We start from the raw sequence: 27,643 nt of genomic DNA on the forward strand, positions 1-27,643 counted from the left end.
ATCTTAATCTTTTCTGGGTTCTAAATTAACTACAGTAAATACATAAATTCTATGTAATGTAATTCAAAGCTCGCTACATTTTAATGTCATAAGGCAAAGCCATAAGTGGGTAACCTACACAAATTGCAGCTTAGATGCCTAATTATTCAGTAGCATACTTTATATTTAAGAGTAATCAATAGTCTAAAGTCTACGGCTTAGGAAGTTAGAAGTCCTAATAAATTAGCAAGAATACCCATTCTACAAATAACTACGGTAGCAAGCACTACTACTAATGTAGCACATTACAATAGTTCAAGATACATACATCTATAGATAGCTAAAGCCAGTTTCCCAACCAAATCATATTTATGCTCAGCTTATTATTCTATTGCACTTAAGAGTACGAGATCACTCGAGAGAAATAACGATCTTTAACGTAACCTACACAACTAGATCTCGTATCATCCATGTATACCTTTGAGAAGCAAGGTCGTTGCAATGATTACAAATTGTCAACATAAGTCAACGTGGAGTAAAGTGGGTGTACCCGTACATTAGGCCCAGACCCTCGGGTCCGGACGGTGGGCGACTAGTTCCGCAATGAATGTTAAAGAGGCTGCGACAATATATCTAATTGTGTCTCAGCCACTACAGCCGCAGAGTCTCCGGAACGCGAAGCGAAAATCAATAGATACACGTCTTCGAGATGACTCTCCGCTACCACTCATTTTTACAGTCATTTATAAATGTCCAATGTTTTATATAATGTAAGGGTTTGTTGACAGTGGGAGGGCTGCAACCTTATCAGGCGGCGCGCTATCGCTAACACGCCGACTCCGTGCCCCGTGCCCCCTCCCCAGTCGATGCCCTACCACGCCCTCGGAGATCCTCGCGGATGCTGCGTCATGGACCACTTGTCATCTCAAAGACGAATGTTAATTTTTTGGTATGATAATGTGATTATGTAACGGACTTACCCGCGTGAGCGAGGTCCCAGTTTGGGCGCCATTTGGCGCGTGGTGGGAGCGCGGGTTAGCGGGTCCGCACGGGAGCGAGCGCGGCGACAGGCGGCGCGCGACTGCCGCGCCGCGCGGAGGCGCGTGCGTGCGGCGGCGCGCGCATGTGCACAACTACCCGCTATTTGTTTTGCTCTGCGACTCCGTATCGGGCTTTCGTTAAAAGCCGCAGAAAACGAGATTATTCTCTCGTATAGATACGGTACGCGTTGCGGAGCATTCCAATGAACGTCGGCTAAACTTCTCTGAGATATTGTCAGCTTTTATTCTCGGCGCTTGACATGAATTGCAATGGACATCGGCCGGATTTAAAAGCCGGGTAAAACATAAACAACCTCTTTACAGATAATAGAGAAAACGGTTTATCCGTGTTGGTGCTTGATAAAGGCTTTCAATGATTTCCCAAATATACTTATTAGGTAATTATTGATATTTTCAGAAGTCATTCATCTCATCCCTCGCTTGTAATATAGATGAGTTGTGAATGAAGATGAATGATAAAGTTAACTACTCAGGTGATACTCAGGTCAACCTTGACCTGTTTTAGTCTACATAACGTAAAAGATTTAGCTTTTTTATTTAAACGCCCGTAACGACAATTTTTTTCTGAGTTACACATTGTAAAACTGCAATTTCTAGTAAACATTATGTTCAGTAGGTACACGGTTAATAATTTTGAAAGATTATCAATTACAATGTTTTTTCAGCATTATCATGACCTCCAAAAATAATTACCTACTTCACCAACTCAGCTACGAATATTTTGTCGTGTTTCTCCTTGCTACAACCGACAGCGGGACTCGTGACTCGTAGCGGTCGTAGCAAATTGCTACGACGGCGGCGTAGCTAAGATCTACGACTAGCGTAACTCTAGCCGCTTCTGCCGAACAATTCAGAACAACAGTAGGTACAGACAGAACGCAAGAGAATCGAAGTAGCGGACTACCTTTAACGGGCGTTCCAGATCAAAATCAAATCTCAAATCATTTATTCAAACTTCATGCAAAAAAGCAAAGCATTTTTTGAACGTCACGATATTGATATTCTACCTTCCTGTAGATTTATTTGACATTCCTTGTAAATTGAAAATGGCTGTAAATAGGCTGATTATGAAGAATCCGATAACCATCGACTTGTCTATACTATATCTTTGTTTGTTTGGTTGTAATGAATAGGCTCAAAAACTACTGGACCGTTTTAAAAAATTTTTTCACCATTCGAAAGCTACATTATCCACGAGTAACATAGGACACATTTTATCCCGGTACGGGCAGTAGTTACCACGGGACGCGGGTAAAACCGCGGGAAAACGGCTAGTAAAGAATAAAGTTCCGTTATTATGTTACTTGATTGAAAATCGCGATGGCTCATTGACGGATCGAATTTTTTTGTACTTATATACTTAGGTACGTTATTATGTATTTACACACTTCCCTATGTATTCCCTTATTTACTTCCTTATGTAAGCTACTGCTGTACGCTGTCGCTATCGCTATCTACCTTTTTTTAACTCAACCAATATTCCACAGTCCCCAAAAAGCCATTCAATATTCAAACCCTTTTCATTTCTTCACAAACTGATACAGGGAAGTTATTTTCCGCACACATGTTCGTCACGTCGGTTCACGAGTGCTTTCCCCAATTCCCGCGTAGATCACACGTTGCTCCGGTCACGTAACATTTACCCTCTTACGGGATCCTACGTGATAAATGTATCAAATGTCAGCCGCCGTATGGGCTATGAAACTTAAGCCATAATTTTTTTAGTCATAAATCTGTAAGGCCTTTTTTGGATGGAGATTTGATTGTATTGTTGTGTTTGGAGCGTAAATTGTGCGTTAATAGTCAGAGGATTAGGATTAGGTTAGTAATGATATCGGGAAGTTTCTCGTCTCTTGAATTGTGAAAGGAAGTCTGGCCAACTACGATAAACCGGCTTGACCAACTGGAATGGGCAAAACTTAATTCAAAAGGTTGTTTTTAATATGGTTCGTATTGTACTTAATATGACAACATTAAAATATAAAAGAAATCTTGTAACATAATATCAACGATATTTTAACAAGTGCTATTATTTGCACACACGTGGTCAATCATCCTGACTGAGGAGCTGCTAGGCTGCTACCAACATGACCTTGAGATACAATGTGTTGCAGGAACGAAAACTAAGAAGTAAAATCATCTCATCGTGGTACTACATAACTACTTATATATTTATAATAGATATTTGTGATTATAAATCATTTAACTATTAAAATTAATTAGTTTTAAAAATAATTATTTTACAAATAAAATCTATTTTTCAGCACTGGCAATTAACGACGAAGTGTCAGTTGTATTTTCTAGTGTGGCAACATTGAGAGGTTCTTCGAGAATCAAAAAAGTGTGACGGGCGATTATTTTATGAATTTTGTGATACATTTCTATTAAAAATGTCGACACTCGCACAAGCTTTATCCGTCGCAGGGACCAGATCATCAGGAGCGTCAGTTAGAACGCAAAATGGTAATGTTTATATGTTATTTCACGAATATTCACATGAGGTTTTTGTACTCCGGTAGATCACATGCATCTCGACGAATGGTTACATTTTTGCTAATATCTTGAAAAATATAAAAGTATTGATGAAACTATGTTCATGTCATAGTTTTAAGCTGTGAAAACTTCTAATAGGGTACAAGTTATAGTACTTTTAGCAAAATAAATTTGTATTAAAATAACCTATGTTGGATCGAGTGGGAGACAATGAGAAGTCTCATAAATGATGAAATTATTTACAGTGAGTGCCGCCGCTGCTATCGCGAACATAGTGAAAAGCTCACTGGGGCCCGTCGGACTGGATAAAATGTTGGTTGACGATATTGGAGATGTCACAATCACAAATGATGGAGCAACCATCCTCAAGTAAGTTTTTATAAAGAAATTCTTCCTTTTTTGAATATAATAAATACAATTGTGAGTCAGCAGAAATCTTGATTACTCATAGAAGTAGATAATAAACAATGCAACTGTAGATATGCTTGATAATGATAGAATTATACTTGCATGAGTATCAAGGCAATGATCATCAAATTTTACATCCTATATCTGGCTATCAGACTCCAGAATTAACTCAACAGTATATTGAAATTGGCTTTGGTGTTTGCTACACTGTTTACTTACTGCCTATACTTACTATAATTTTTTTTATCATTAACTGTTTCAAATCTCATTTAATCTCTTGTGCAAGCACATTCAATAGGAGACGACGCTGACTCCTGAGCTATAGGCCTTTACCTAGTTTGGGAGGGTGGATTTAAAATTTTTTATTTAATTGTAATTAATTATTTAAATCTACTAGGATGTTGGAGGTAGAACATCCTGCGGCTAAAGTGTTGGTAGAACTGGCACAGTTACAGGATGAGGAGGTTGGAGACGGCACCACATCAGTAGTCATCATTGCTGCTGAATTATTGAGGGTATTTATTTATTTTTAGTTTTATTTCAACAGTATATGTAGTCTCAATAGGCATGGCTATAATGGTGCGAACGAAGTTAGAATATGATACATGAAGGAATAATTAATCTGAATCAGTTCATCTGCTTGGGAGCTATAGTGCTATACAAAGAAAATCAAACTTATAACACTCCATTGTTTAATGTTGTAGATTAATTATACAGTGTAGTTATATTGCCATGACAACCAAACATTGTTTTACGTTATAATTTTCATTATCTTTATTCACATCTATTTTCACGAAAAGTAGGGTTTTTTGAAATAAAATAAACATATTTTTTTTTCTTTGTAGAATGCAGATGAGCTAGTGAAGAACAAGATTCACCCTACAAGTATTATCTCTGGTTACCGACTAGCGTGCAAGGAGGCTGTCAAGTATGTGCAGGACAATCTCACAGTCACCGTGGAGTCGCTCGGCAGACCATCCATCGTCAATGCTGCCAAGACCACCATGTCTTCCAAGCTTATTGGAGCGTATCCTTTTTCATAAAAATTGCAAATACTTACATATTCTCATATATCTTTCAGTCGTAAAATATAGTGTATAATTGGTGATTGGCTTATTGAAAATAAGGTGATTTTAAATGTTTAATTTTCAGTTGAAATAATAGATGAATAAGTAACTTTTTTGAGATATTGTAATTCAACAGCAATATAGTTATCGGCACGAATCTTGAGCTCTGACCTTTACCTGCGAAGAAGTAATTTATTGGGTCCCTTTTGTGGTATGAAGTGAGGCGCGGGGGTGGGCTAAAGCGGTGATTGGCCCGCAGTGCATCGCGTCGTAGCCATCACTCGGGATTGGTTCTTTGCTAATAAATCACTTCTGTAGGTTTAAATTGCTGCCGTAATAATTTATATAGCATCATTAAAGTTTTAAACAATAATACTACCTAAACACCAACCACAGTGATGCAGACTTTTTCTCCGAAATGGTAGTTGATGCAGCCCAGGCAGTCAAAGTAACAGACTTCAAAGGCAATGCTTCCTACCCCATTAAGGCTATCAACATCCTGAAGGCCCATGGCCGCAGCGCCCGGGAGTCAGTCCTGGTCAAGGGTTATGCTCTCAACTGCACTGTGGCTTCTCAGGCCATGCCTAAGAAGATTGTCAATGCTAAGATTGCGTGTCTTGATTTCTCTCTACAGAAGACTAAGATGAAGCTTGGTGTTCAGGTAACATAGATTTTATATATTCATTCTACCATTCATTGACCACCATACACAATTTTTTTATACATATGCATACATCAACATCCTTCTGCCCTTAACTCTATTTTATTTGGACTTGGTGCAGCATGTTTTCTGCTTCCATACTCTTCTATCTACTGTTATCTTACAAGTTGGATCTTGGAACACTTGCATATTTTACCTAAATTACATCAACATTCAAAATTACAGGTACTAGTAAGCGACCCTGAGAAACTAGACGCCATCCGCGCCCGTGAGCTTGACATCACTAAGGAACGCCTGCAAAAGATCCTGGCTACCGGTGTCAACGTTATCCTCTGCTCTGGCGGTATCGATGACTTATGTCTCAAGTACTTCGTGGAAAATGGCGCCATGGGTGTGAGAAGGTGCAAGAAGTCTGATCTCAAGAGGATTGCTAAGGCGACCGGTGCTGCTTTCCTCACTTCCTTGACCAACATGGACGGTGAAGAAGTGTTTGAACCCAGCATGATCGGAGAGGCCGCTGAAGTTGTACAGGAACAAATTTGTGATGACCAGCTTATTCTTATCAAGGGGTAAGAATGTTTTACTTCTATGTTCTTTATTATTTATAAAGTCACCACTTACCAGTCTTGATATTTTGGTGGATTGTTTGGTTGGCTTTTTCTGTATAGCAATGTTCATGTATAGGTCCCAAAAGATATTACATATTTTGGAATAAAAAGATTGCAAAAGGTGGCAAGCTTTTTGATTGCTCCAGTTTGCTACATTAAATTGATGTTGTCAGGCAGGAACCATGCAACTATCAAGGTGTGTGCAGATTGCACGCGGCAAACCTGGAACATAGGCTAGCGCGGCATTCGCGCGTATTATATACACACACTCACTCATGCTTGATGTTGTCTTAAAAAAATTATAATACATGAATCAGTAAAAAAATATTGAATATAATTTCTCCTCCATAGACCCGCAGCCCGCACAGCAGCCTCAATCATCCTCCGCGGGCCTACAGACGCGTACTGCGACGAGATGGAGCGCTCGGCTCACGACGCGCTGTGCGCGGTGCGGCGCGTGCTGGAGTCCGGCAAGCTGGTGCCGGGCGGCGGCGCTGTGGAGGCCGCGCTCTCTATCTACTTGGAGAACTTTGCTACTACGCTGGTGGGTTTACCGTTTTCATTTTTTATTAGCCTATGCTGTCCCACTGCTGGGCAAAGGCCTCCCCCATAGCCTTCCATTTTTCTCTGTCCATTGCTGTTTGTGGCCAGTCATAGAGGAAGCTGTCCAAGTCTTCTCTCCAGCGTTTTCTTGGTCTCCCTCTCGGTCGCCTTCCATGCTCAGGGATCCAGTTTGTGGTGATGTTGGCCCACTTGTCCGGGTGCATTTGACAGATGTGACCCGCCCAATCCCACCGTTTTCATAAGTTTTTTTAATTCAAATATGTTGCCAATTGATTCAATTATGATTGCGAGGGTCTTTCCTAAAGGATACCTTGAAAGTGAATTTGACTTAACTCATCTGCTCATAGTCTTACTATTGATTGCAAGATATGAAGTACACGTTGTTGTTTAATGCTGATATTTTTTGCTTTGACCAGTTAAATCATTGAGTTCTTGAGTCATTGCAAAATTAAGTAAGAATAAACTTTATTATTAACAAGAAAAATGATACAAAAAACTGTTTATTAAAAATCTTATCCTACATAGTCCATTTCGTCAAAAAATCCTGCTTGAATTACATTTGCATACGAAAGATTATTTTTGTCAAAATATCTAAAATTTTGATGCCGTTTTGCAGAGTTCCCGGGAGCAGTTAGCTATCGCTGCGTTCGCGCAATCACTACTCGTCATCCCCAAGACGTTGGCGGTGAACGCGGCGCGAGACGCCACTGACCTCGTTGCTAAGCTGCGCGCATACCACAACTCATCACAGACTAAGGTAAATAGCGTTCATATTTATAAAGAGGATTTTTATGGTTCTAAAAAGCGTAAGAACTAATGATAATAATTAAATAGTACTACTGTTCTCTAGATCTAGATCTCATTAGATCTTCGAGATACTTTATAAAATCAAATATTTTACGACCCGCGAATGTAGAATGTACTTTCCAAATCTCGTCGATCTCTCCTCTGGTTTAGCTTCTCTATTTATCGCGTATACATCATCCATATTGTATGTACTTTAAGATAAACTTTGCAATATTAATTTGTTCACAGGTTGAGCACGCGAACCTGAAGTGGGTTGGGCTGGACCTAACAGAAGGCGTTTTACGCGACAACCTGGCAGCTGGAGTCCTGGAACCCGCTATCTCCAAGATCAAGTCTCTGAAGTTCGCCACAGAAGCAGCGATCACCATCCTCCGTATCGACGACATGATCAAACTAGACCCCGAACAAAAAGGCAAGAGCTACGAAGACGCCTGCCACGCCGGAGAACTATAATAACCTAAATAGCTAACGTAACATTCGGTGAAATTCCTGTATGATAATGTTATGTTACATGTAAGATCTAGTAAGGCGATCTCAGTACTGCACTCGACTGAATTTAAATACATTAACAAGTCACGTTATGGTGGTTTCTGTACACTTTTCGCCTCTAAATTCCCGTCTTGTGAAGCACTGCCTTCACCAATATCATTGATCTAATGTGGTGCTATAGTTCGAAGTCCCAATTCAAAATCACAAAATGATATTTTTATTAGAGTTATTACTAAGGTACTGAGATCAATCTATCATAGATTAATATTGAATGCTTGAGATGCCTTTATGTCTACGTACTATTGGTTGTATGTCACGTGTATAACTAACTTGACACTTTACTTGAAATTAAATACAATTTGCAAAGCCTTTATTATTCAAATATTTTACTTGTAAGCTATAAAATAGTATTATTGTTTATTTTGTCACACAGTCTTGGATTTATATTATTCATGTTTGAATGTATGTAAGGCATTGTGGTTTAAAAGGTCAGTGAATAGTAACCAAAGCTTGGTTGTCTAAGTATTCCTTTTGTTGTAAGAACGTTGAGATGTATGATGTTCAGACAAACGTTTCAATATCTCTAACTGTGCAGGGTTAACCACCGTCACAATAATTTGCATCAATGGAAGATTAATTTATTTTAAGAACCCATCATTGCTTTTAACATTTAATGCTAGTTTATTTGCTAGGGCGTGTCGTGCGTCACACTGATAATAAAATTTTAATACTATTTTTGTTTTTTATTCTTTATGTCCTCAACTCCTCATTGACCACAAAGCACCAATATTTCAGAAGGGAATAAACTGAACGACTACCTCCCTGATGGTAGTTCTTTTCGTTCTGATCAATTTAGATCATAACTTACTATTAGCACTGGCTAAAAGCCTAGCCGAAGATAGTGGTGTAGAATGAATGTTCCCATTTTGTTACCATTAGGGCTGCCAACCGTCCGGGTTTCCTCGGATTTGTCCTCGTTTGGAGACCGGGCGGGGTTTGAAAAAGTGTCCGGACCAAATGAAAATTAAGTCTTGTTTTTTTTGCATATCATTTTCGGACTCGTCCGGGAAAAAAAGCGATTTGCCCCAAATGTCCAGGTTTTTTTAAATCTTTGTCCGGGTTTGACGAAATTCGAGATAGCAGCCCTAGTTACCACCCAAATCGCAACTTCGTACAACCAGGTTGCGTGCACTCATAGCGCAGCGTAGAATTAATGGGTAGACAAAGTGACAAGAAAGAATATTTGCATAATGAACTGCCGAGTAATGAATAGGACTACTATGAAGTTATGCATGTCTGTGCACTTTAGGTGATCTTCACACTGCCCCGCATCACGCTGCATCTAACGTGTCGACGCACCTACGCGCGTTCCTGCGGGAGTGCAGATCTGCATCATCGTGCGGGTTTTTTGCGCACTCACGCGCGTAGGTGCGTTTTGTAAATTCACGCACAGCGGCTCTCATCGAGTTCCATTTTCAAATATACACGTCACGCCCATTCAAAATCACGCGTGGCACTGCGGGATTCAGTGTGCCATACCTTGCGTCTCGCCCCGCACCTACGCGCGGGGGTGCGTGTTTCTCCGCGTGTATGCGCGTGATCCGCATGAACGCGCGTGGATGCATTTTCAGTGTGTTGGACTATGCGTGTTTTCCATACAAACGGAGATATTTACAAGCAACAGAAAAAAACGCATCCACGCGCTACGCTGCATCAGGCGGGGCAGTGTGATAATCGCCTTACTAGGGACGTTAGTGGTCACCTTTTAGTTGTTCCTGTACGGCGGCCGTGGTTTCAGGGCAAGTGGGTCCTGTATCTATCTGACTATCACAGAAAAAATGATATACCTATTCCAAAAGTTTGGCACACTTCCTTCTAATGTCATTTTGATTTCATGTATAGATTTTCATTTTTGAAAATTAGTTTTAGTTTAGTAAACTCTGTTTTATTTAATCTACATTACAATAATTTCACATTCAACCGCATTCGACAGTGACATAGGTGACAACTTGTTTACTCGTCTCTTATCATTGTTATCAAATTTGAATGTTAACCTTTATTTTTATTACTGTTTATTGTATTTAATCGTCAATTATGAAGTGATAACAGCAGTGGATAACAATATAATTAACCGTTGCTGTCAAAGAAATACCTGAAACGTTGCGGAGCATCGTAATTTACTTCTGAAGTAATCATGTTAATAATGCTAAGGAAAATTACTTCCCCGCTTTCTAATTTAAGTAAAAATGCCTGTCGAGCTCTCTCTTCGTCTTCTGCTCCTAAGGTAAGTTACAATTTATATTAAAAAACTTGTGATCCAATTGCTAATTTCTGATTTATTTACTGCAGAAAGCTCTAGGTATAAAGTTACTAACCATTTACTTTTTAACAATAACTATTCATGAATTTAAGTTTTTGACCTTTAGACCGACTGCAGATAAGGGCTAAGATATTTATAAGGTTCTTAATGTTTCAGGAGGAGAAAATAAAAGTAAAAAACTGTGATATTAACTATGTAAAAGTTGGTAATGGAGCTCACCATGCTCTCTTCTTGCCTGGGGCGTTAGGCACAATATGGACTGAAGGGAAACCTCAGATAGAAGGGTTTGATCGCGAGAAGTTCACTTTAGTAACTTGGGATCCTCCTGGTTATGGCAAAAGCAGGCCACCGGAAAAAGAATTTACTACAGACTTCTATGAAAAAGATGCAGAGATGGCTTTTGAGTTCATGAAGGTATACACTGTCTTCTAAGTAATAAAAATAAAGACGTTATTTTCAATACTCAAAATTCATAAATCTACTTATATGAATGCTTTTCTATTAGATTATTATGATAATACCTTACCGATTATCTGATATCAGCCACAATCTGTGGAAAGCTGCACATTTATCCTCACTTAATTCCATTCTGTTGGAGCTCCTGAAAGTTTTGTAACGGCAAGACAATCTACATATATTATTAATGTCTTGTATTTTCAAGGCTTTGAAAGTTCCCAAGTACTCTGTGATGGGGTTCAGTGATGGTGGGATCACAGGTTTGATCCATGCTGCCAAATACCCAGATTCTGTCACAAAACTGGTTGTCTGGGGCACCAACTCTTTTATATTGCCCATTGAACTGGAAATGTATAAGAGTAAGTTACATAATTTTTAGGTTTTAATCTACCTACAATCTAATTATTATTAGAGTATTAAATATTGGTGAAGGTGTACCATGAGCATAGATTTGAAGTAAATTCATAAGTTGATGTCCACTGAGTATTCGTTCTTCAGCTCAAAATAACTGGATGTATTTTATTTTAGAAATTAGGGATATAAATTCATGGTCAAAAAGAATGAGGGAGCCTCTAATTGAGATTTATGGAGAGCAACTGTTTGCCAGATACTGGGCAGCCTGGGTAGATGGCATGGAAGCTATTTACAATGCTAAGAATGGCAACATTTGTAATGAACTACTGAAGAATATTAAATGCCCAACTTACATACTGTATGGACAGAAGGATCCCCTAGTAGACAGTGTGCATGCTTCTCACTTGCACACAAACATTGATAATTCTAGGTAATTATGAAATGTTTTTTATTTAAACAACAAACAAGTTTTACCTGATCATAGTGCCACACCTTTAAACCTCAATTTTTTCTAGTCCCTAATTTGAGTTCCAAGAATTTTAATCAATTGAATATCTAGTAATACTTTAAAATATTTGATTCATAAAACATAAGACTGCTAATTTGGACTAACTCCTGTCTGTTTTAGGATACATCTGTACCCAGAAGGCAAACATCACATTCATTTGAAGTATGCTGAAGATTTTAACAAGAGAGTGCAAGAATTCTTACTGAAACCATAAACCTATACCTGCAGCTATTGTATTTACTGTAGATAACAATGTATTACAGTATTTTACATTATTGGAATTTGTACAAAGGATTCGAAAGAAAAAATTAACAAAAATTCCCATATTTTATTTTCATTCACTTATAAGCATGATTCATTTCAGAATAAAACAATTTACATTCAATAACACATAATTTATAATTGAACTGACTCATATTTTACTGTACAAGTGAAAAATGGCGTTTTCTCTTATAACGACCACAAACAAGCAGTTTGTTATGTATGGCGGCTCTAACGCCTTTTGTTCTCATTACTTTATGTTATTTACCTTGCGACTATATTGGATATTGTTAGTTAATTGGTAGTTACAAAATCTTGCATATTTTAAACACAAAAATTCAAGTCAAAATGTGCTCAACTAAATTAAGAATCGAAGTAAAACTTCAACAACAGCAAATCAAGTTTGCGTCGACTTTTGTTTGGTAATAAATATGTATTGCACTCAGTACATTATGTCGAGTTATAAAACTTTATCCACTATGTTGTAGTATACAATCGATTGACCCATCACAATTCTTTAAGATACACTTGTAAATGTTAATATTGAATTCTAAGGCACACATTATGAGCTAGTGTCCTGTAGACAACATGGAAGCACAGTATGTTTTACTAAATATGCCAAAGTTTGTATGATGTTAATGAATCATAAGTAAACGTTTTACATGTATATAAACAAACACACATAAGCGACCTACCTCGATAAATACATAAGAAAATATAATGACAATCATTCGCTAATTCCAGTAAGCTTGTTCTTATCTCATAAATAATTTCTCTAGTTACAAAAAATAGTATACACTGAATGGACATTAGACATCGCGGCCATCGTCGGCCGCTAACAGCACCATAGTTAGGCTATGCACTACTGTGATCCATCCGTTACATATATTACAGTGAAATAAGATTACTCTTACAAATACATAACGATACAATATTACAACATTATCACCGGGATTATTAACAATACGGCTTTTAATTAATTTTAAATACGTTATATTCGTTACGTTTACAAAAACTAATGTTTTAATAGAGAGAGTCAAAGGCACACACTTTGTAAAAAAATCCTACAAGTTAGTCTCAGTGTCTCTTTTATCACTGTCGGTATCGCGGAGCTCGTTCTATACGTACACGGGGCCCTGGTTATCGTTGTCGTCTAGGTTGATTTTGTTCGTGTAGCCGTCATCGAAGAACCTTCGGAACGTGAACTCGAAGAAGCCGTGGAACGTCTTACCGTTGTCGAGCAGTTCGCTGTCGGACTTGTTTGAGTCGGAACTGCCCGAGTTGCGCAGCTTGTCCGGGTCCACGGGGTCGAAGTTGGACGTGTCGGTGGCGTAGTCAATCCGGGGTATGTATGGCGCCACCTGCCTCCGCAGCCCCTTGTCGAAGTCGATGCCGTGCAGGAACGGGTGGTTCTTCACCTCGTTGGCATCCTTGCCGAGCCTCGTCTCCTGACCAGAGCATAGCTGTAGGATTAGATCCTTGCTTTCGGGAGATAATTTCGCAGCGTCCGGGATATGGAGAGTGCTCTCCCAATTTATAACCTGCGAAGCAAAACAAATGCTTACTCATTATTATCGCGAAAGCGTGTTTAGCCAACTTTGACGCAAAAACAGTTCAACGGATTTGGATAAAATATTGAAAAGGACGGATAAGAGACGGAAATAGGCTTATTATTCGGCAAATAGTTTCCCCGAAGAATAACTATGTATTATACTGCATCACATCATAAATGTGGAAAGTTAACGTCAACCCACACGAACTAGGACTCTGAAGAAGTCGCCGGCAAATTCGAGTATCATATAAATGTTCATATTTAAATCAACAAAAAGCATGGCCATTATCAAAGCAACAGTACACAAACCTTTAGCTGTGTTTCGGCGGGCGTAGACGCGAGGAACGGCGGCGAGCCGACCAGCATCTCATAGAGAATGACGCCAACCGACCACCAGTCACACAGCTGGGTATACCCCGTGCGTTGCAGAACTTCAGGCGCGATGTAGTTAGGCGTGCCTACTAGCGAGTGGGCGAGGCAACGCTGGTGCTCTCGTTTGCGCCGCCTTTCTAGAGGCTTGAGCTGGTGGCAGCGGCACTCGCCCATGGCGCCCCACTCGCCGTCCACCGGATCCATCGAGTCTTGCCGCCCGTGATCTGGAAATAGAACACAGTCTTTTATTATATTTTCTCTGACAAAGGTTGCGGGTGGGTGCTAGATGAAGAAGTATAAAGAAGCTTATTGTATTCTTAGTCATTCTACTACTTATCATTTAGTTTAGGTAAAAGTCTATCAGTGTAAACTGAGAAGCAGAAGGCATATTGTTGGCATTCATTCAATAATCGACTTTATACATAAATCAAAAGGGATTGTATAGGATGATGTCCCATATTATATATTACTGAAAAGAGAAACATAGTAAAAAGTATACTAACCATTTCTTTGATAGTATTTCGAGTTATGCGTCCATCTGAATCCTGTACATAGACCGAAGTCAGTGAGCTTGATATGGCCATCGCGATCTATTAGTATATTGTCTGGCTTGATGTCCCTGTGGATGAAGCCCATCTTATGGACGCTCTCCACGGCGCACGTCAGCTCCGCGATATAGAACCTCGCCAGGCTCTCCTCGAATATTCCCAGCTTTATTAGCAAAGACATCAGGTCACCCCCAGGTATGTAGTCCATCACAAAGTACAAGTTGTCTTTATCCTGGAAGCTGTAGTAAAGCTTAACGACCCACTCGTTGTCAGCCTCCGCTAGGATATCCCTCTCAGCTTTCACGTGCGCGACCTGGTTCCGCTTCAGCACGTCAGCCTTGCGCAGTGTCTTCATGGCATATAGATGACTAGTATCAATCTTCCTTACTAACGTCACTTCCCCAAAAGCCCCGACTCCTATTGGCTTTATCTTCGTAAACATAGACTTATCCATTTTCGCTCTCTTTAATCTAATGTAGTTGGATTCCTTCTGAGATAACATCTTCCTCATTTGACATTGTGCTTCCGCACTGAGACCAATTTTCGTCATTTCTTTCTCCAACTGCATTCGTCTAAAGTTTCGCTGCTTATACGACTTTAAAATGTTCTCTATATGCTGTTCCATAAAGAATTTAAAGGCTTGAGGCGAATAATTTCTAACTTTACAATCTCTTCGTTCATCTTCTTTTTCTTTACTTATATTCTTTCGCTCTGGTATGGGGGATTGATGCCGTATCTTTTCGACACCTTTGGGCCGACGCTCAGATGAACCATTCGAGCTTTTATCTGAACTGGACGCTGTGACACTGTCTTTCAAAAGATTGTTCGTACAATTATGATTGGGACATTTAATTTCTACCTGGGAAGGTTCACCGGTGTTTGAAAATTTCTTATGTAAAGGTGAGTGGTGGGAATTGACAGTCGTCGTATTATCGTTTTGATTACCATATGGCGGCGGTGGAATAGGATGCATCCCCCTCTGCACCGCCAGCGCTTGCATGGTGATCGCGTAGCTCGGCGGTTCCGTGGTGGGGACGGTGGGAGTGGTCGCGGTCGGTATGACCGGCGGCGTGGAGCCTGGCGACGACGGCTTCGGCGCCAGCGGGTAGCTCGGCGGCGTCTGCGCCTGTTGCTTTTGCTGAATAGAACTAGCGTACGAGGGTGGAGGAGGCTGCGCGGTCGAACTCGCGACGGGTGGGGGAGCAACAGGCGCGATGGCCGTCTGCAGAACAGGTTTCTGGACTTGTGTACTCTTTACAGATTGCATTATAATAGGAGGTTGCACCGCTTGTCTCGCGGTCCACGCCTGAATAGGCGTAGGGCGAGTCATCCCGGACGCAGAGCCAGTCGATTGCGTTACTGTAATCGGACTCGGCGATCCGGCGGAGGTACCTCCCGAATAGATCCCTGACGACGGACTTTTCCTGTAATCTTGGGATTGCGTGGGACTCTGTCGATTCTGCATCGACACGGAGTAGGATGGTGGTGGCGGCACGCCTGATAGCGGATATGGAGGTGGGAGTTCTGCGCCGCCGCCCGACGACTGATATATGCTCAAGGCCTGGATCTGCTGCGTTAGCTGCTGCTGTACTTGAGGGCCGTTTTGCACTATCATTGGCTGGCGGGCTGGCGGCGTGGGCGCTCCGGCCGCCACGGGGCTGGTGCCGCGCGCGGGCGGCAGCGGCGGCGCCGGCGACATGCGCTTCATGAGCTGCTGCACGGACGGCATCACCGGCGGCGTGGACGGACATCGCGGCGGGGGTGGGGGCGGCGGCTCAGAGAAACCGGACGGCGAGTACTGCCTGCTCAACTTCTCGTGAGGGAGGGGAGGTGCGTCCGACTGCCGAGGACTGTCGGACCGAGAGCTACCTGCCCCAGAATCGAGTGCAGGACTACCTCTATGGAGGTTGATTTCACGCTCTAGACTAGGTTTCCTTATAAGCTTGGAGTTCAGTGCATTTAAATTACTTGTTTTAAGGACTCCATTAAGAGATTCCTGTTGTTTTGACAGATAATCTAATGCTGCGTCAAATCGCCCTCCAGCATATTTTAATGCTCTAACTGCTGCATCCTGAAAAGAAGACATTGGATATTACTCAATTTTACCAATTATATTTATTACATTTGTATAAGAAACTGTAAAATATTATACAATGCAGCGCTGTAAACATAGATAGCCAGCCGGCTCCATTGAATCAGTATTTGTGCAAAACATTATATGCTTTTTTGCATTCAGTCCTATTGTCATTATAATCAGCAATAAGTTCAAGGGTAGCAGAAAAACCTTAAAATATTCTGATGCAATTCATAGAAATATTTAATATAAGAAAACTAGGTTTAATTAATTCTGTAATTAAAGTGCAATTTAACTAGTAGTTCAAGACATTTATTTGTGCTATTTATAAAAAATTGTGTTGTATTCTTTAACTTCTGATTAACAAATTGGTGACTACTTTATAAACAAAACGCTGTTGATTTTGTACAATAAAATATGTGGAATAACAAAACTAGGTAATATGGTTAGAAAACTTCTTTCTCTGACACAGTATCAACAGTACAAAATACCTAATAACATTCACACAAACATTAGGAATCCCCTGACTATAATAGGATGGACAGGCGTTCACAGACCACCTATACATATATTACAGAAACAGAAATACAAAAATTAAAGAAAGAATTAATACCATTTAAAGTTTGTTGCAATTCTACTCTCTCAGTTACTGGTATAATTTAATAATCAACTATTTTCAGTATTATTTAAAAAAATAATTTCTTATACTTCTACTCACCTCATCAAACCCCAATGCAATCAGTTGATTTAATGTCTGCGGTAATGCAGTCAAATCTTTATCCAGCCCATTCCCCGACGATGAGCTGAAGCCAGAGCTGACACCGGAGCTAACGGTGCTGGCTGCTGATGAGCCCGGAGGCTCTGAGTTGCCATTGTTAGCAAATGGTAGTAGCGAGTTGCGGATCTGGGCTAGCGCCTTCTGATGATAGCCGGAGCGAGCGGCCGCCTGGCGGGGCGCCGGCGGGTTCATGGCGCCCGCGCCCGAGCGCCTCACCTCTCACCCGACCCCTCCCATCACACCAGCACGCACCACCTTCTCACACTCATTCTCACTGCTCACTATTGCATTTAATATACACCCAAATATTATCTAGCAACTTGTAGCCCAGATGTGTTCAAGTTTGTTTGTTTTGTTTCTTGCTAATGCCTGGTTTCACTCAACATAATAAGGACATCCAATGCTTTGAGAACTCTTGTAATGGACTGAAAAGAAAAAAAAATAATTTGTATCACACAGTTCACACTCATAGATTTCTTATAAGTAGTCAAAACATACACAAAACTGAACTCTTACTGGATTGTTATGTGCTATTTGACATGGACACAATTTTATCAACACAAATAACAATCATTACCAAGAAACATAACATTATTATGACCAAAATCACGTCCTATATGAATATGTGTTAACAAATTAGCACTCTGGATGAATATTCTTCCAGTCAAAGCTGTTGGTTCATTACAAGCCAAAAGAATGTTCAACACGAATCAATCATGACATAGTACTGTGGAATGCCAAAATTAGAGTCAGCTTTGTTTCTTACGTTCTAATTACAGACACTGTCTTTGAAATATATTTACAACAACCATTTACCAGGATATTTTTCACTTTCTGCACATCTGATTCGGAATCACAAACGTCATAATCTTGTAAAATAAAATTCTATCGAAGAGCTCTCACATTACCGATGACATCTTTCTCGGACACCACAAATTATGATAACAATGTCAATGTTCATATCGTAACTAAACAACTGCGAATTTGCATACACTTTTCCATAAATGTAATAACATCCAATGAATTACGAAAACAAAGAACTCTGAAACACAGACATGCAAGTTGGCAAACCATACAAAGCGACCATTTTGAAGAATTACCACATTCTTTTGTATGTTCCTAAAAGCTACAGCCTAGTGACGTTTGTCGATGCTCCGTATTTTATTATGATTCGTTTTTCTTTTAGATACATCCTAATAATTTAAATAGTTTTTAATTAATTAAGCAAGTACTTTTACAATATATTCAATGGAACGTATATTTTATTTACAAAAAATTATAAACGGAATGTGCAAAATGAACAATCAGTTGTCAGCATGAGAATATCTATGGAAACGAACGTATCGCCCGCTCAACCATGCTCAACATACATATCGATTCCTTGTTAATTATCTGTGAAAATCAGATATTTTCAATTCGATTTGTTGTGAAATGATGATTGGTGTTCGTGTTCATAATTTTTAATATTTTAAAAAGCATTAGCCTCGATGATTACAAATTAGTATCGGCTAATTAATTACTGAAATCTTTCGAGTGAATGATATTTTATATACATCTCTTAAAATGTTGAGAAGACTTGTGCTTTTATATTTTCTATTTTTACCTTATTTCGTTGCACTTGAAGAAAGTGCAGTATATGAATACAATGCAAACAATTTTAAATTCCAAATAGAAGAAATGGATGGCAATTTTGTGATGTTTTATGCACCATGGTTTGTATCTTTTACTATATTCTAGTTATCAGCGATTGCAACCATTACTATACCATCTGCCTTAATTTCTGTTGACATAGTTTTGATTATTTAGCCGGCTGATAAGGACCTTAGTTTAGTATAAAATTAACTAATTTCAGGTGCCGCCACTGCACAGAGTTCCATCCTATTTGGTCTGAACTAGCTGAGCTTGTCAACACTAAAGATTCAAAGTTTGCTATTGCTCAAGTTGACTGTACAATACACTATAAATTATGTAACGAAAACGACATCACAGGTACTTGACTTATTCATAAATAGACTACAATGCAAGCTTAGTTTATCTACTATTGTGTATGAATTTTTGTCTAAGCTAAGCGAGAACAGGGAAAGTCTGACATACCAGTCTGCTATTAGTTATAATAATCTTATTGGTTAATGGTTCATTTTTTTTTTTATTTAGGCAGATAATCTAATAAACACTATTTTAGAAGTAACTCTGCTGCTAAGGCCAAACCAGGCACTGACCAAATACCTTATATTTGGCTACCAAATAATTGAAAATATTTGTATTTTCAGGATATCCAACACTATTATATTTCCATAAGAATACTTTCTCTCCAGTAGAGTATAAGGGTACTAGGGACTTGCCTTCCCTAACATTATTTTTAAGTGAAGTCTTCACTATGAAATCAGAGGTAAGTCTAATCTTATAAGAATCTTGAAGTACAGAGGTATAGAAACTATTTTTACACATTTTTTTTTTATTTTCAGGGTCTAGATCAAGAAAAAGACTCCAGAGAAGTAAAAACATACAGTGGTATGGCTTACTTAAATGATCAGAATATTGAAAAGTTTGTGTCTAGAGGGCAACACTTTATAATGTTTTATGCTCCATGGTGTAAAGCATCACAGGTAAATAAACCGAAAATAGATTAAAAAATTAAGCTTTCTACAAAATAATTGGCCGTGGTTGTTGTACTACTTCTTCTCTGCTAAAACAAATAGAAAGTACTGAAAGGATTTTGGGGGCTGTCTTTATTAACAGTCAAAAAATGCTGATTTAAAGATGATTAATTTATTATGTATTTTATTTCTATTTTTTTATTTTATTTATTTATCTTATTTCACATAGTAAAGTAATCATCTATATGCTAAGCCCCACAAAACCGTTGCAATGGTTTATTGTATTGTTACTGTGTGGTAAAATTCAAATAATAAGATTTTGTTATTTTTTATGTTTTCAGAAACTAGCACCTATATGGGCTGAGCTAGCAGTGCAATACACACATAATGAGTACATTCAGATAGGCAAGGTGAACTGCCTAGACAATGAGATGACTTGTAAGACTTTTGATATCAAACAGTATCCATATCTTATGTGGATTGTCAATGGTAGAATTGTAAGTTCATTTTATAATCTTAATCAAATAATGATTTTACACACATTAAAAAACAATACTGTGTATTTTCTTTTAGATGGGTGTAGCTGAAGCGGAAACCATAGATGATTTAAAAGCATATGTCGAAAAAATGCTACTGACTGAGAATCATGATCCTGACAAGTTCCTAAAGAAAAAGAAAGCCTTGCCAGTTGCCAGGATATCTGAAGAAACTTTTGAGACCTTTTTGGAAAAGGAATTAGTTTTTATAAATTATTTTGCACCTTGGTAAATATCCCATCCTGAACCTAAGACCATATTTACACCTACTTTTTTAATCTTTTGCTGTTTATGAGACTAAAGAGTATTAATTAGATTGTATCCTTGAAGGTGCTTTTTTATTTCACAGGTGTGCACATTGTATGCAATTGAGCCCACTATGGCTGAAATTGGGTGAGCGTTTCCAAAACGAAACACGTGTTATCATCGCCGACGTCGACTGTGTCCAATCCAAACCCATTTGTGAAATGGAGAAGGTATGTTCCTTGCAACTAGAAATAAAGTAACCTTTATTTTTATCTTATCATAGTATTGCAATATCTTTTGAGGGCATCATGGTATGTTGAGCTGAACACTCATTTTTCAGAAACAAACAAAACTCATTTTTTTGAATTCTTTACAGGAAATTAGGTCTATGAAGCTCACACACTAGCCCTCATTTATTATTATAAGGAAAATACATCCATTTAGAAAATCTAACTAAAAATTATAGAGCTAGTTTTGGAGTAAGCCAGTAAATAACTTTTATATTCTTATTTTTATAGATAAATGGCTTACCGACACTCATTCTCTACAAGGACAAGAAGATAGTGAATGTAGAACATGGCGGCCGGCCCCTTGAAAGTCTTATTACTCTAGTCACAGAACACCTTCAAGATACAAACACAAATGCTGCGGCCGAGGAAACTACGTCAAATGAGGACATCATGCAAACCAAAGATGAACTATAAATAATGTTAATAGGTAGATCAATAAACAAATTTGACATATAATAATGTTTTTCGCTGCAATACATATATGAAGAGATTTTTTCCTTTTGCAATGTGGTTGATTTTGGAAGTAAATGAAGGAGGCATATGCTCAGCAGTGTGTCCCTTTGGCTAAGATCATGAAACCATTTTCGAAAAAGATAGGATCCAGTCTACTAGTTAAAAGTATGTTGCAAATGGTTGGCTAGTATACCAAAAACTCACACTGAGAACTCAGATATCAATCGGATCATGGCTCAGATTAAATAAAATAATGTTTTCAAGCAGGAATTTTAACTCCCTAGATAATGTTCTTTTATTTAATAATTTGAACTTACAAAGATAGGTACATAATGTAAGCATATAAATATATCTTGGTGCATTTAGTTAAGAGGCCTATTCAATTCTTAGAAACTAGAAATGCAATAGAGGAAACAGCAAAACCGTGTCAATATTGGAAATTTGGATTTACTCCAATCCAAATGTACTCTATAGTGCCTTTTTCTCCACAGTCTGAGACTGAAAGAATGCTCCGTCAGCTTGCGTGGCCTGCCTGTTAATCTGCTTGTGTCTATCCCGTGACACAATTTCTTCTAACACCTCTCCATCTCCTTTTATTAACCTGAAAACAAGACTCAACTGAGGGATGGTAATAATATTTGCCACAAATAAAAAAAATATCACATTAAAATTTAGAATAATGCACGAAAAATTCTTTAAAAAAAAGTCTTTAAATAAATAAAATATGAAAAATAAGATATTAGAGGGATAGGATAACCTGTATCTGCCAGATTCTTCATCTAGAACTTTTCTAACTATGCTTTGTCTTTTCTCCCACTCTTCTTTGGTCATTGGAGCCATTGCCTTGGATTTCTCCATTAGTTCTGCAGACAAATAGGAAAATGTTAACAATATGCACATAAAATTATCATGAAAAAAATATATAAAGGTGCTCGAAAATGGTGCCGATCGATATAAAATCTTATAGTTCTCGTACCAAGCGGTATGTCTGCCGACGCGTCTCCATCCTTTGCATTGTTCACATCGCGGTTGCGACTACTACTCTTACTCCTTCTCTTCTTAAGAAATCTTTTCTTTTCTTCCTTCAATTTCTTTTTCAATGCTCTATCAGCCTTCTTTTTTTCCTTTTTAATTTTTTTCTTCAACTTGCGGAGTTTTTTCTTTTCCCGATCACTATCAGAGCTGCTGGAGCTGGAAGAAGACGATCTTCTGCGCCTTTTTTTCGATTTCTCCTTGCCCATTTTACGGGATTTCTCTTTTACCAAAATTTATTTACATTCCGGCAGCGAGCCGAAATGAGAATGACAGGAATGACATGACTGGGTGACAATACAAATGTCAACTAAGTGACATTGAAGTCATTTTGACATCTATTTCGAATGAGACACAGTTTTGAATACTGAGATTTTGGAAATTAGAGAAATTATTATAAACATACCTCTCACGGCTTGTGTTTTCATTATTGAATAAGTTTATAAATAGCGGTACTTTGTTTTCTTTATTATCGTTCGCTTGTATCTTCGGCATTCTCATCGACGGTTATTTATTACCATAAACTAAAAGAAAAATCATTGTTTATTGTGTAAACCCATGGGAACTAATTCGCACACTCGGATAAAAAGTAGTAGAGCAATATCCATCGACGAATTATTTTTTCTAATCAGACTAGTGGTCCTGTAGAGCGTTTAAGCAAGTTAATAAAGGAACAAACTCGTCACTTAATAATATTATAGAGTAGATTTTAAAGCAAGAATACCTATTTTTGTTATAAATCGATCATGCGTCCCAAATAACTCTGTTACATTTACGCAACCCAATCTTAAGGGTCTGTAGATTTATCAAAGTAATAGCTCGTATTCGTTGTTATTTATAACAGCTTTTGCTGGAGTTCCGCATTTAGCATTAGTCTCTCGATGAGGAAGAATTGTTAACACATTGATTGTTGATTCGTTTTAACCGTGTCATAGCGAGGTGAACCGAGTTTTAGGCTGGAAGTAGACCGAATATCAGTGGCGCATATACAATTTTTGGTACTTTACGAAATATCCCTTATACCCCACACCCCCACATGTACATGGTCCCTTATGTACTGTATGTAACCATATCGGATGGATATTCGCACAATCCGCTTTGCCATAATCACGAAGGACTTTTTTTGCAACTGAAACAAATTGCAAATCCTACAATATATACTTACAGCACGAAATCCCCCCCTGACAAAAGGCGGAAGTAGCCGCCCGAACGCTTCCTGCTACAGTTCTTAGACCATATTGCAACTACTTAGTGACTATCTCATGATTTATTAGCTCATGCTCCAATTATTGTAATTAGTTTAACAAACATATATAGGTACATACATATAGATTATATTAATAAACACATTACCCACTTTTGCGGCGCTGCAGTCGGGTAAAAAGATAATTACCGACTTGGTGGGAATATTTTCTTCCAGCTTTCGAAGTGATGGCCTTTCAGGGTCTATCAGCTTAGTTTTGTTATAAAAGAGAGTTAATTGCAGGAAATAAATAGCCAAATAGGTAAATACTTTACGTAAATTGTTTGTGCTACCGTACCATCGCATCGGTACCACGTACGTATTCGGTAAATGTACGGTGCATAATAAAACACACTTAAATTAATGTTTTGTTAAATAGTAATCAGTTCCTTCCCTAATATCGGAATCTATATGAGGACTTAGGGGCAAGAGAGATTATTAGTAGGTATGTAGTTAATTCCAATCTTAGAAATAGGTGAACATTTGCAAAACGGACCTAAGAAACTTTAAACTTAACCATTTTGACATTTCCAATCCCTGAATGGATATTTGTTATTCCTGAAGATTACACAACTAAGGAACCACTATATGCATTATGTTGATTCATGATTGAGCGGTGGGTGACACGACACGATATGGGAGTCCCGATGAATAATTGAGGCACTCGTAGACACACGCATGCGCGAGACGCCGGCAAAGCGAGACGTAGCCCCAGGCGGCGTATCTATTCGAGCTCAGTGCACCGAAACTGCTACCCCAGTATGAAGTAATATTTTTTGCTACGCTCGAATGTTTCGCGTCGATTTTACGTACAACAAGCGTTGCAGACTCAGAAATGTGCAAAGCCGCCGCGGTATAAGTACGCAGAGATAGTATTTGTCGCTGTAATTCTTGTGGCGAGTAAGTAGTGCACGATGCAAGCCGGGGGCCCGGACAGTGCGGCGGTCTCTGAAGCCCCCAGCAGTGGCAGCGAGGACTCGGACTGCGAGCCGGGACCGGAGGCCGATGCGGATGCCGCTCTCACCGAGGAGTGGGCCCGGGAACTGTTAGCCGGCGCGGGCGTGGTCGCTCCTAACGAGGTTTACTTGCATTACTTATCTTTATTTACAGTTCATTTCTAGTTATTTACTCTCAGATTTTAATCTATTTAGTATATTTTAGTGAGTAAAACAGTTGCTCGGTCCGCAACTTTTCTTGGATTATGGAAATGATTGAAATTTTATGTTCTCAGTAGAGCAGGATAATAGTTTACGTGATAAAAAAAAACTATAACAAGTCAAATACTTTCAGGCGGTACATCATTAAGAGAAAATCCTACGCTATGTTTTATTTTACAGGTACCCAAAAGTAGAATTATTTTATGTATTTGGTAAATATATTCTTATTATTTCGATTACATAGACGAGTACCTAAACAAGGAGCACAGAATAAACTTTTTTTTATATTGTCTCAGGTACATGTGGAGTCCCGCGCGGGTGTTGCTGGAGCTCTAAGTCGTGTGCTGGCTGTGACAGTCTGCTACGAAAGCAATGGCGAGCGCCGGTCTCTACCACTCGTCGTCAAGCTGCCACCACGGGACCCCTTCGGCCGACTGTTCGTGGCTGAGGCACAATTTGACACCAGAGAGATCCTATTCTACACGGAGCTAGCACCAGCTCTCAACAAACTCGCCGAAGAAGCTCTAGGCCCCGGACAAGGCCTACCTGTACCAAGATGCGTGAAAGCCAGGCTACCTGGTTAGTATTCTATCATATGCTTCAATTTGTAAATACAGTTCCAATATTGTTATATCTATTCTTCATTCATTTGTATGCATCGCGTGTGTCGAATCTCCAGTCAATGACTCAAGCATTTATTTTTGTCTCCTCAAGGCCTTGTTAGACTGTGAAGTGTCTCAAATGTAGGCATTTGATCACTATAGTATGTGCGAAATATTTTCATACGTGATTCACGGTAGACATACGTCACATACGTGGTCTTATGTGCCTACAAGTAAACATGCCTAATAAGTAATGAAGTGACTGGCCAATCTAAACAATTTGCCAAGTTACATTTTTTATGACCGCACTACTTGACTTTTCACCTTTGCGCGTCACATGCGACATTCCCGACCCCTTTCCTCCCAGCTCCCCTCTCGCCTGTGTGACCTGTTTCTAGGTTTCATTTTTCATAGGTTCGGAAATTGGGTCAAGCTTTTCAGCTGCGCCTGTATGCTCAGGCTTTGGCGGAAATGAAAAACAGCGCTTGTAAATCTCCTGTTCATTAATTTGTTAGTAGTCTTAAATACTCAACTGTATGGTAACTTTTAAGATATTTTACTCTCATTTCAGACGAAATTGGAGGAGACAGCGAGCTTGTACTAGAAGATGTGACGTCAGTTGGCTACGAAGCCGCTGACTTCGCTGAAGGCCTGACTGAGGAGCGGGCGAGATCAGCGCTGTACGCTGCTGCGAGACTTCACGCTCTTTCCCTCGCACTGCGCGATAGAGAAGGACCTTTGGACCAGAGATTTGATTTTCTGTTCCCGTGTGAACGAGCTGCGGCGGGATATTTACGTCTTGTGCGACGAGGACTGCCACAACTTGAAGCATTTTTACGAGGACGCCCAGACTGTGTTGAAGAAGCAGCCGCCGTTTCGGCGCTGAGTGCCCGTGCTCCTTCCTTGCTCGGGACGTTGCTGAGACCTGCCGAACCGGCACCACTTGCACATGCTGACTTTTGGAGTGGAAATCTCTTGTTTAGAGAAAAGGAAGGTGTGAGTGAATGTATAGCCCTTGACTGGCAAATGGTTTCTCTGGGGAGACCAATGGATGACGTCGCATTGTTACTTCTTTCTTCTTTGACACCGGAACTGAGGAGATCGGTTGGCGACTCACTGATAGAAGAGTATGGAGATAGGTTGGAAGCGGAGTGTGCAAGATTGGGGGCTACTTCTGCTGGTGTCACGGTGAGACGTGGCTTAAGGCCGGATTGGCCGAGAGCAGCGCTCAGAGCACTATTGTTGTGTGCTGGAAGCGTTGATGTTGCATTAGGAGAACCGAGAGCTGAGAGACGTCTGTTGGAAGCGGTCCGAGATTTACATTCGCAAGGTGTTCTTGCTTTAAGACCAGATAATGAAGCGTGAGAGCTATCAAACGTGTGCCAAGAGCGTGCTGAGTATTTGAAATCAACCGTTCATTACTTAACAATGCAGTCCAATCACATAGTGTATTTATAATTTTAATTCGGTATATTTTAAGCACAAATTACACTTCTTTCATGGGTGTAATGACATTATTATTCGTCTTAGTTAACAACGATCGGATTCTACGGAGACACCCGTGACCCGAGCCGCGCGCCGGTAGCGGAGTGATGCCTAAACAAAGACTGAATTTACGTATATCTACATCGTGCGTACATGTATCGTACCTACAGTAGGTGTTAATTGCTCATCGTATCAAAAGCTAGAAATTCATTGCGGTCTATTGACTATTATTTAAAAACAAATAAATTATTGACAGTAAGGCTTTTGTTTTTTTTCGTAATCACTTTTCATCAAATATTCGTTATGAACAATAACTAGTACTAGCTATTTCTCATGGACCAACCCGCATTCTACCATTCTTTCAACCGACTTCACCATCAACCATGAATCAATGTCATGCACGAAAATACAAAAACAATTCTACATTCAGCCCCAGACCCCATTTGGAGACGCAATATACAGGGAGGTGCAAAGTATGTATGAAAGATCTCAGAACCACAATGTCCCAAAGGAAGTTGCGTGTAAAAGCTAAATTGGGTATAATGAAAATAGAGATTAATTTCATAATAATTATCATATCAGCCTATCCTATTACTGAACGCTACGTACGCTGCCCCCAATTAGCACTGACAACTGCCTATA

The 27,643-nt window shown here is 39.3% G+C and overlaps 7 protein-coding genes across 9 annotated transcripts in view; 4 read left to right on the plus strand and 3 right to left on the minus strand.

Moving 5' to 3' along the window:
* Window positions 1–1,040, minus strand: part of LOC124634522 (cubilin) — a 108,433-nt gene extending 107,393 nt beyond the window's left edge. For both annotated transcript variants that reach the window (XM_047170123.1, XM_047170122.1), the window contains exon 1: window positions 960–1,040. The gene's annotated coding sequence lies outside the window, so the exon portion shown is untranslated. The remainder of the gene's footprint in view (window positions 1–959) is intronic.
* Window positions 1,041–3,333: 2,293 nt separating this feature from the next.
* LOC124634433 (T-complex protein 1 subunit alpha) lies at window positions 3,334–8,870 on the plus strand. Its single transcript, XM_047170013.1, has 9 exons — window positions 3,334–3,503; window positions 3,779–3,902; window positions 4,339–4,456; window positions 4,787–4,968; window positions 5,405–5,669; window positions 5,895–6,238; window positions 6,629–6,821; window positions 7,458–7,598; window positions 7,877–8,870. The coding sequence occupies exons 1-9, from the start codon at window positions 3,431–3,433 to the stop codon at window positions 8,099–8,101; spliced, it is 1,665 nt and encodes a 554-aa protein (XP_047025969.1). The 5' UTR covers window positions 3,334–3,430; the 3' UTR covers window positions 8,102–8,870.
* Window positions 8,871–10,119: 1,249 nt separating this feature from the next.
* Window positions 10,120–12,093, plus strand: LOC124634658 (valacyclovir hydrolase). Its single transcript, XM_047170319.1, has 5 exons — window positions 10,120–10,421; window positions 10,614–10,871; window positions 11,119–11,272; window positions 11,442–11,697; window positions 11,896–12,093. The coding sequence occupies exons 1-5, from the start codon at window positions 10,332–10,334 to the stop codon at window positions 11,987–11,989; spliced, it is 852 nt and encodes a 283-aa protein (XP_047026275.1). The 5' UTR covers window positions 10,120–10,331; the 3' UTR covers window positions 11,990–12,093.
* LOC124634654 (serine/threonine-protein kinase Warts-like) lies at window positions 12,090–18,536 on the minus strand. The gene is made up of 5 exons (XM_047170315.1): window positions 18,177–18,536; window positions 17,301–17,785; window positions 14,464–16,579; window positions 13,898–14,184; window positions 12,090–13,577 (listed from the first exon to the last, which is right to left on the minus strand). Exons 2-5 carry the CDS (start codon window positions 17,550–17,552, stop codon window positions 13,155–13,157), a joined length of 3,078 nt encoding a protein of 1,025 aa, XP_047026271.1. The 5' UTR covers window positions 17,553–17,785; window positions 18,177–18,536; the 3' UTR covers window positions 12,090–13,154.
* A 232-nt stretch (window positions 18,537–18,768) lies between these two features.
* On the plus strand, window positions 18,769–21,485 carry LOC124634657 (thioredoxin domain-containing protein 5 homolog). Its single transcript, XM_047170318.1, has 8 exons — window positions 18,769–19,072; window positions 19,213–19,349; window positions 19,631–19,749; window positions 19,826–19,966; window positions 20,299–20,454; window positions 20,531–20,721; window positions 20,843–20,969; window positions 21,258–21,485. The coding sequence occupies exons 1-8, from the start codon at window positions 18,924–18,926 to the stop codon at window positions 21,441–21,443; spliced, it is 1,206 nt and encodes a 401-aa protein (XP_047026274.1). The 5' UTR covers window positions 18,769–18,923; the 3' UTR covers window positions 21,444–21,485.
* A 253-nt stretch (window positions 21,486–21,738) lies between these two features.
* On the minus strand, window positions 21,739–22,883 carry LOC124634659 (ADP-ribosylation factor-like protein 6-interacting protein 4). Its single transcript, XM_047170321.1, has 3 exons — window positions 22,459–22,883; window positions 22,240–22,345; window positions 21,739–22,083 (listed from the first exon to the last, which is right to left on the minus strand). Exons 1-3 carry the CDS (start codon window positions 22,721–22,723, stop codon window positions 21,951–21,953), a joined length of 504 nt encoding a protein of 167 aa, XP_047026277.1. The 5' UTR covers window positions 22,724–22,883; the 3' UTR covers window positions 21,739–21,950.
* Window positions 22,884–24,286: 1,403 nt separating this feature from the next.
* On the plus strand, window positions 24,287–27,260 carry LOC124634656. Of its 2 annotated transcripts, none has more exons than XM_047170316.1 (3): window positions 24,287–24,836; window positions 25,211–25,493; window positions 26,088–27,260. In XM_047170316.1, exons 1-3 carry the CDS (start codon window positions 24,672–24,674, stop codon window positions 26,879–26,881), a joined length of 1,242 nt encoding a protein of 413 aa, XP_047026272.1. In that variant the 5' UTR covers window positions 24,287–24,671; the 3' UTR covers window positions 26,882–27,260. The 2 variants fall into 2 exon arrangements, with proteins under 2 accessions (XP_047026272.1, XP_047026273.1); XM_047170317.1 differs by lacking the exon at window positions 24,287–24,836 and adding an exon at window positions 25,103–25,126.
* The last annotated feature ends 383 nt before the right edge of the window (window positions 27,261–27,643 follow it).

Source organism: Helicoverpa zea, chromosome 11 (assembly GCF_022581195.2).
Source record: "Helicoverpa zea isolate HzStark_Cry1AcR chromosome 11, ilHelZeax1.1, whole genome shotgun sequence".
In the NCBI taxonomy this organism is placed as follows: Eukaryota; Metazoa; Arthropoda; class Insecta; order Lepidoptera; family Noctuidae; genus Helicoverpa; species Helicoverpa zea.

Excerpts from the sequence above, each read along its gene's own strand:
- LOC124634657 (XM_047170318.1), top strand. The coding sequence starts at position 18,924 with ATGTTGAGAAGACTTGTGCTTTTATATTTTCTATTTTTACCTTATTTC. Across the intron at positions 19,350-19,630 it reads TAACGAAAACGACATCACAG|GATATCCAACACTATTATAT; the intron begins GTACTTGACTTA and ends TTGTATTTTCAG. Across the intron at positions 20,970-21,257 it reads CCATTTGTGAAATGGAGAAG|ATAAATGGCTTACCGACACT; the intron begins GTATGTTCCTTG and ends TTATTTTTATAG.
- LOC124634659 (XM_047170321.1), bottom strand. The coding sequence starts at position 22,723 with ATGGGCAAGGAGAAATCGAAAAAAAGGCGCAGAAGATCGTCTTCTTCC. Across the intron at positions 22,346-22,458 it reads GTCGGCAGACATACCGCTTG|AACTAATGGAGAAATCCAAG; the intron begins GTACGAGAACTA and ends ATTTGTCTGCAG. Across the intron at positions 22,084-22,239 it reads GAAGAATCTGGCAGATACAG|GTTAATAAAAGGAGATGGAG; the intron begins GTTATCCTATCC and ends TCTTGTTTTCAG.
- LOC124634654 (XM_047170315.1), bottom strand. The coding sequence starts at position 17,552 with ATGAACCCGCCGGCGCCCCGCCAGGCGGCCGCTCGCTCCGGCTATCAT. Across the intron at positions 16,580-17,300 it reads TTGCATTGGGGTTTGATGAG|GATGCAGCAGTTAGAGCATT; the intron begins GTGAGTAGAAGT and ends TCTTCTTTTCAG. Across the intron at positions 13,578-13,897 it reads CCGCCGAAACACAGCTAAAG|GTTATAAATTGGGAGAGCAC; the intron begins GTTTGTGTACTG and ends TTTGCTTCGCAG.
- LOC124634656 (XM_047170316.1), top strand. The coding sequence starts at position 24,672 with ATGCAAGCCGGGGGCCCGGACAGTGCGGCGGTCTCTGAAGCCCCCAGC. Across the intron at positions 24,837-25,210 it reads GCGTGGTCGCTCCTAACGAG|GTACATGTGGAGTCCCGCGC; the intron begins GTTTACTTGCAT and ends ATATTGTCTCAG. Across the intron at positions 25,494-26,087 it reads CGTGAAAGCCAGGCTACCTG|ACGAAATTGGAGGAGACAGC; the intron begins GTTAGTATTCTA and ends CTCTCATTTCAG.
- LOC124634658 (XM_047170319.1), top strand. The coding sequence starts at position 10,332 with ATGTTAATAATGCTAAGGAAAATTACTTCCCCGCTTTCTAATTTAAGT. Across the intron at positions 10,422-10,613 it reads CTTCGTCTTCTGCTCCTAAG|GAGGAGAAAATAAAAGTAAA; the intron begins GTAAGTTACAAT and ends TTAATGTTTCAG. Across the intron at positions 11,273-11,441 it reads TGAACTGGAAATGTATAAGA|AAATTAGGGATATAAATTCA; the intron begins GTAAGTTACATA and ends ATTTTATTTTAG.
- LOC124634433 (XM_047170013.1), top strand. The coding sequence starts at position 3,431 with ATGTCGACACTCGCACAAGCTTTATCCGTCGCAGGGACCAGATCATCA. Across the intron at positions 3,504-3,778 it reads GTCAGTTAGAACGCAAAATG|TGAGTGCCGCCGCTGCTATC; the intron begins GTAATGTTTATA and ends AATTATTTACAG. Across the intron at positions 4,457-4,786 it reads TTGCTGCTGAATTATTGAGG|AATGCAGATGAGCTAGTGAA; the intron begins GTATTTATTTAT and ends TTTTCTTTGTAG.